At 40.4% G+C, this 7,414-nt stretch overlaps 1 protein-coding gene across 1 annotated transcript in view; it reads left to right on the top strand.

Annotated features, from left to right (window-relative positions):
- Positions 1–728: 728 nt before the first annotated feature.
- Positions 729–7,414, top strand: part of GADL1 (glutamate decarboxylase like 1) — a 157,288-nt gene continuing 150,602 nt past the window's right edge. Inside the window, exon 1 of the mRNA XM_047769400.1 lies at positions 729–950. Within this exon, the coding sequence (XP_047625356.1) occupies positions 908–950 (43 nt within the window). The 5' untranslated portion in view covers positions 729–907. The remainder of the gene's footprint in view (positions 951–7,414) is intronic.

The raw sequence follows: 7,414 nt of genomic DNA, 5'->3' as shown, positions 1-7,414 counted from the left end.
AGATGTCCTAAGGGATTTAACTTTAAACATAAAACTTGTTGGAGGGATGACAAAAAAGCAGCACTTGCTGATTAAATTTAAATTTACAATAGGAACATGGCTGAAACCCAGCTTCTAGGGGCTCGTGGAAGAATTACAGTGTGATGAAAATTTTAGGCTAAAGACCAAATAGTGGGCCTTTTGACTTAACTGCCACTTTCCACCCTTTACCACCAGACAACAGGTGCCTACTCCTTCCCTTCTCCAAACTTGGAATTTTGCAGATGCAAAAGGGTGAAATCTGATCAGGGACAGGGCATTTGCTAGTGGGACTCTTAAATGTCAAGGCTGTACTGAATGAATGGGCAGAGAATCCTGTTCACAGCAGTTGGCCCCAAATAAGTTCCCTGTGCTGGTGGCTGGAGCGGGCATCAGATTTAGCTTAGGGTTTCTGAGGCCAGATCAGGCCCTGCTAGGTGATGACTCCAAAAAGCTGGATGCTGGAAAGATCACAGGCCAAGGCTTACTCACCTGCTGTATCTCAGTCTCTACCCTGGGGCGGGGGGCTCCTTGGAGGTGCGTCCTGCCCATGGTACCCAGGCAAATGTCCTGCGCCCCTGCACACAGTCCCCCAGCCCTTCCTATTTCGGTCAGAGGGACCCTGGTCATGAGTCAAGCACGCGGCAGACTGCCAGCAGCTGGCCAAGTATTAATAGAGAGGCGCGGGCCGCAGGAGGCTGGCGCCAGGGCCTCAGGCGGCAGAGGGAAGGCAGTGCGAGCACGTCTCCGTCTGTCCCTGCGTGGTGGCGAGCGCCCAGCGGCTCCCGTGTGCGCACTTGCGTTCCCCAAGGGGGACGCTGCCTGGGTAACTGCAGCCGCCGCCTGGATTGATAGAGCAGCGCCTGGGCCGCCTGGAGCTGGAGCAGCGATGAGCCGCGACCCCAACCCCGACCGCGAGCGCCCGCTGGACGGTAACAACTTGCGGGCGCCCGCAGCCTCTTAGTCCTTAACTGGCCCCATGTGGGGTCTGACCTCCCAGGCTCCAGTGGATGGGGCGGGGACCAGTAGGAGGGTTATTTATTTACCCATAAGGCAGTTGGCAGGTGTAGGAAGTCCCCCCTCCCCACCCTTTTTGGATTTTTGCACCCATTTTTCTCCTTTAGGCTTATTTGCAGAATTAAACAAGTTAACTTTGATAAAGCACAGAGAACAGCGCTTGGAACACAGTGAGTGATGTGCAGGTTGGGTAAATAAAAACGCAAAACAGGTTCTTGGCCAGGTGCTCTGCTGCAGGTATCTCTAGACAGATACTCAGTGGGAGTCCCTTCCCATTGAGAAATGATTTTGCTTCTATTTTGGGATGTGCCAAGCATCACCTCTCCATCCCACTCCTCCACAAACGCATGAAAAGAAGCTACCTGATCTTGCAGAGTGATGCACTCGCATACTTCTGATTGGAGCTTGTGGGTGGGGTACCCAGAACATTAGTGGTTTAAAGAAGGCATCCTGCTGAATGCCTTCAGTTTTGGGAGTTCCCCAATCTGACTTTAGAACTCAGGTTTCATTTAGTTATTCTGGAGAATAATGGTTCTTTGATTCTGTGAGGAAAGCGTCTCAGGTTGCTTTGAATGTGACGAACCTTTTTTTCCAGCAAAATTCACCAATTCACATATTTGCATGTTTGCTGAAGATTGCAACTTAACCCCTTAACTGCCTCAGGTTATCCCCTGATTCAGAAGCCCTACTCTGAAAGGTCATCATTATCACTATTCAGGCATTTTCACTAACTAGTTAGTTGTTGACCTTTTAGGAAGAGTGCTCCTTCAGGAATAGCTTCTCTTTGCATCAATAACCTTTTCAGATTGTACTGAACATAACTTAATGAACTTGCTTCTTAAGGTGAAACTCTCTGGGGGCTTAGTGAGCCTGGTGAACAGGGCCAGGGTTCCCTGAGAACCAGTCATATTCAGGGCAGGGGATTTTGCACAGTAGTTGGCAAGACAAGAATCATTGTGCTGCGAGAAGCATTTCATTCCTTCCTTTGACAGTCCTAAGCAAAGTTCCCAGCATCACTGCCCTGGATCTTCTTTTGAAAATATATTTTTAAAAAGTTGCACTGTTATTGTTTTCAATAACATAAAAAATTGGCTGGAACTTTTTGTAAAACGATTACTTTTGTGTTTCTAAGGTCAGCACACAATGTAATTTAAGACGACTGGTTATTTGAAAACTGATTGATACATAAGACTGTTGATTTAAAAAAGAAAATCCTGGGTGTTCCCGTAGTGGCTCAGCATGTTAAGAACCCGACTTGTATCCATGAGGATGTGGGTTCAATCCCTGGTCTTGCTAAGTGGGCAGCATGGTGTAGGTTGCAGATGTGGCTTGGATCCCGAGCTGCTGTGGCTGTGGTGTAGGCCAGTGGCTACAGCTCTGACTTGACCCCCTAGCCTGGGAAACTCCATATGCCGCAGGTGCAGCCCTAAAAAGAAAAACAAAACAAAACAAAACAACACTAGTAATATGACAGGCTTCTTTATGTGAGGCAAGGACAGGCAGGATCATTATATTTTACTACCTTAGCTCTGCACACTTTTGTTTTGTTTTGTTTGGAATCTTAGTACTTGTTTTAAAGCTACAAACTCTTCAGAACTCTACTAAAAAGTATCTAGTCTTCCCAAATTAAGTGTATATCCTTGCCTTGTAACCAGGCATGTCTGAAACTTGTGACTACATCAATAGTTGCTATATATGAATAGTGAAGTGCAAAATTTAACCTTAAAACTGAATTTTGGAGAATACCAAAAAGCTTAGACTGCTGTCAGTCTGATTGTCATTGAGTAAGTGACAAGGCGATAACATGTCCAGTAATACCAAATTGTGCCAGATGTTGGCTATCACATTTTAAAAGAGTATAGAATATATGTCAGACTTAGTAAATTTCCAAGTGTATATGACAAGATCGTGAAATTAATATCTGATGAGTATATTTAATGACATGCTTGTGTTAAACAAACTCTGGTTAAATATCTGTTATAGTCTATACATTATAAAAGAATGTCTCAAAGAATCCTGTTGCAGATAAAGAATTCTTATTCTATTCCTCATTCTTTGATCTAGTTTATGATCTTCCCAGAGTATGTCCAGAATAAATTGGGCAATTAATTAATCAGATTAAAATTTTAATTCCATTAGAAAAAAAAATTCTCTGGATTCAAGTCATATTTTTCCTTATGGTTTGAAATCAAAACACAGACCTTTCACATAATTTGGCTTGCAAAGTCATTGGTTTTCTTTTATTCAGCTTTGATTCTTGTTGAAACACTTTTAAAATGGAAGAAAATGTTACGTTTTAATAGTAGGGAACAGAAACTCTTCTTTTGGTGGAAAAGCTGACTTTTCTAGATTGTTGTAAGTCTGTAAATCTGGTATGTTGAAATAAAATTGAAACCATGACATTTAGGAACAAAAGTTCGGTGTAATTTTTTTGACCTTCTCTATGTCTCTCCATTTTCTTTCTCTTTGTAAACTTTCTACTTTTATATCACAGTTTAAATAAAACCCCTGCAGGTAAAATGTGTCACTCAGTGGCTGATCCCTCCTTTAGGATAAGAAGTGCTCACGTTTTTTGAACGCTTACTGGTTATGCTGAGCTACAAGCACTATCTTCTCTAACCCTCACTTGCAAGTCAATGGGAGAACTATTGTTGTTTGTTTTTGTTTTGTTTTGTTTTTGAGAAAACTGAGATTCTGAGAGGGTGATTGTCAGCTCTGAGTGTTCAGTCCATGCACCTAACATCTAACCTGGGGCCAGTTTGCATCCTGCTGGACCATGATGGGAAATGTCCACAGGTGGCTTGCAGCAGCACCCTTTGCTGCCTATGCAGGGACCATAGGAAGAACCCTGGAGTGGTCCCTGGGAGGTGGCTCTAAGCTCATTGAAGTGACATTAGCTTTCTTCCTTCTTCCTTTGGGCGGGGACAATGGAGGAAAGGCATCGATATTCAGAGGGCTGGAATTGGTAGGTCCCTCAGCCCCTCTGGCCTGAGTTGGGACCTATGCTTTGCCTTCTGGTTGCTAGGAAAGAAGGGCAGCGTGGCTTCTCCCAGGGAGAGGGAAGTGCCCCATGGGACACTCTCTAAAGCCCTCCCTTCTCTAGAGCAGGTTCACTCAGGTCCCATTGCTCTCAGATTGCGGCAGATGGGCCACCTTAGAAGGCATTGCCCTGAGAGCAGATAGTCCTGCAGTGGAGTAGAGTTGTTCCCTATGAGTAACTGATGCACAGGGAAGACTTTGGCCCACAGTCTGCTCTGATGTGTGTCTCTGTATACATGATTGAAACTTTGTGAGTCTCAGTTTCTTCATCTGTAAAATAGGGATAAAAACACCCACTGTTTAGAATTATTATGAATATTAGGAATAATATACAGAGTGTCTGACAGGTATCAGCTTCCCTGTAAACAAACAATATATCCAGTAAATTGGATGTACAAGTTAATGAGGTAATTGGAATGTGTTATCTCCATGCAGTTCCCCAGAAAGATCAGGTTGGGGTGACATCCGTTCACTACTGGGCATACCTGCTAATGTAGGAAGTCTGACAGCTGTGTGATCAGCCACATGTGCTGTGCATGTGCTTTTGCTGCTACTGCTGTGTTTTTGTGGCTTGGGCTTTCATTTGGGGCAAAGACTGAGAAGTTAATTTATATATTAATGAAAGATGAGTTTGAAGTCTAGGCGAATCCTGGGAAAGTGAGTTTCAGAAAGTGATTTGGTCAGCAGTATCATGGAGTTACCCTCACAAATGACTTCAAGACTATGATTCTTGCTCACTGATTTTTCCAGCATAATTTTGTAAACCTTGTATTGCCCATATAATAACACCTTTCAAAGTATTTTGGAATTTTTTATATTTCTGTTTCTTGCGTAAAACTCGTGAGAGCATGGACCATATCTTTCTTTCTTTCTTCTTTTTTTGGGGGGGGGTTTAAAAAAGTTATTTATTTATTTATTTATTTATTTATTTTAATTCCTCTGTCTATCTATTTATTGGATCCCTAGCATCCAGCTATGTGTCTGGTCCATATATCCAATATATGTTTGTTGAATAAACAGATACATGAATGAATAAGAGCATGATGCGAGGTAACAATGTATGATTCATGAAATATTTTAGTCCTTGTTGCTTTTGCACTTAAGTTTTGAATTCATATTTACTTTCTTTTCCTCCAAGTTATATAAAATAGTGAAAATTTGTATTTACATCCCAATCAATATGATGTTACTTAAAACATATAAATATTCTTTTTTCTGGATGGCTTATATAAATTATGATAGGCTGTAAAGTGTTATGTGAAGGCATTGTTTCTGGAAAATGATTATCTGTTGCTGTAGAGTCTAGATGGAGAAATAGCAAAGGATTAATCGGTGTTGCCTCGGGGTAGACAAGATGATGGATATTCCTTAAATTTTTTTTACTTGCTTATGTTTTTGATTCTTATGTAATGATCTTGCTTTCTTTTATAAGGAGGAAACACAATGCAAGAAATATGTACCGAAAGACATTACCATACTTTGCCTGACACTACACCTCCCAATCTCCTTTCATTGGATTCTCAACTTATTTTCCAAATTTGCCTGCCTCTTTTTGAACATTTAAATAAGTTTGAATGTCTTAGGGTTACAAGGTAGCATAATTTATTTAAAAGAGATAAGAAATTGAAAAAGAAACTCAAAGCAAGAAAAAAAGAGTAACTCAATGTTAATGACAAAAGAAATTAATTTTCCAACATGTCATCATATTGAACATGTTGCTGTAAGTCATAGTTAAGCTAACTTTTGGTCTCCCCTCTGTTTTTGGCTTTACTTGCTTTGTTATGTAGAGATGTTTTGACAGTTCATGAATAAATAATTAGTATGTGTTTCATAATTGTTTTTTGTGTGTTTGAGGTGCTTGTGTGGTGGATACCATTGAGTAGCTTTCTTTGTTTCCATAATCAGTTCCAATAACAAGAAATTTGTAAAGCAAGGTGATCTCTTGCCTTTTTTTTTGGGTGGGGGGGAATCACCATTCTTTAGAAACAGAGCAGTAAATGAGTAACTTTTGACCTTACATATTTTTTCTTTCTTTAATTGAGATACAGTTGATGAATAATATTATATAAGTTTCAGGTGTACAAAGATAGTGATGTACAATTTTAAAGGTTGTATTCCATTTATAGTTATTATAAAATGCTAGCTATACTCTCCATGTTGTATAATGTATCCTTGTAGCTTATTAATTTTATATATAGTGGTTATATCTCTTACTCCCCTACCCCTATGTTGCCCCTCCCTGCTTCCCTCTTCCCACTGGTAAACACTGCTTTGTTCTCTATATCTGTGAGTCTATTTTTTGTGATATTCACTAGTTTTATTTTTTAGATTCCACATGTAAGTTATATCATAGAGTATTTGTCTTTCTCAGACTTACTAATTTATTTCCAAGTCCATTCATGTTGTTGCATATGTGTATGTGGCAAAATTTCATTCTTTTTTCATTCTTTTTATGACTGAATAGTATTCCATTCATGTTTGTATATGTGTGTGTGTGTGTGTATTACCTCTTTATCCATTCGTCTGTTTATGGACACTTAGGTTGCTTCATATCTTGGCATAAATAGTGCTTCTCTGAACACTGGGGTGCATGTATCTTTTCAAGTTAGTGTTTTCATTATTTTTTAATATATACCTGGGACTGGAATTGATGGGTGATATGGTAGTTCTGTTTTTAGTTTTTTGAGAAACCTCCATACAGTTTTTTCACAGTGGCTGTACCAATTTAAATTCCCACCAACGGCATATAAGGGTTCCCTTTTCTCTACCATTTGTTATTTGTGTCCTTTTTATTGATGGCCCATTCTGACCGGTGTGAGGTGATATCTCATTGTGGCTTAAATTTGCATTTCTTTGATAATTAACATTATCCTGGGCCTCTTTTTCCAGGATATGCTGGCAGCAACCCTTTTCTCTTTCATGAGGAGAACTTGTTTTCAGTCTTGAAGGAAATCCCTACCTCATTTTTGATGTTTTCTCTCCCAGGCACTCTAATAACCTCTCTAGGTATGGGAGACCCCATCTCTCTAGCTCTGTTACACTCCTTCTCCAGAAGTTCTGACCTCTTCATTTGAGAAAGTACCCCTATTCCACCCCACTCTAGTACAAAAGATATGGAAAGAAAAAATTACCTGAAAGGAAATATTGGCTCAAAAACAGAACCCCTTCCATTAATTTGCCCCAACACTCATGTATCTGACTCAGTTCTTCTCTCCTCTTCCCACTTTCTTTTTGCCTTGAGCACCTAATGATTCCTGAGGGACTGGAACTCCAAGATGATTGTTCTGTTTTGTTTTCATTAGACTTCCTTTTGGATTATGAAGGATTGATTATGTAGAAC

The sequence above is a fragment of the Phacochoerus africanus genome, chromosome 1 (assembly GCF_016906955.1).
Source record: "Phacochoerus africanus isolate WHEZ1 chromosome 1, ROS_Pafr_v1, whole genome shotgun sequence".
NCBI lineage: Eukaryota > Metazoa > Chordata > Mammalia > Artiodactyla > Suidae > Phacochoerus > Phacochoerus africanus.
The sequence above is the reverse complement of the archived record's forward strand: the minus strand, read 5'-3'. Positions and strand labels throughout refer to the sequence as shown.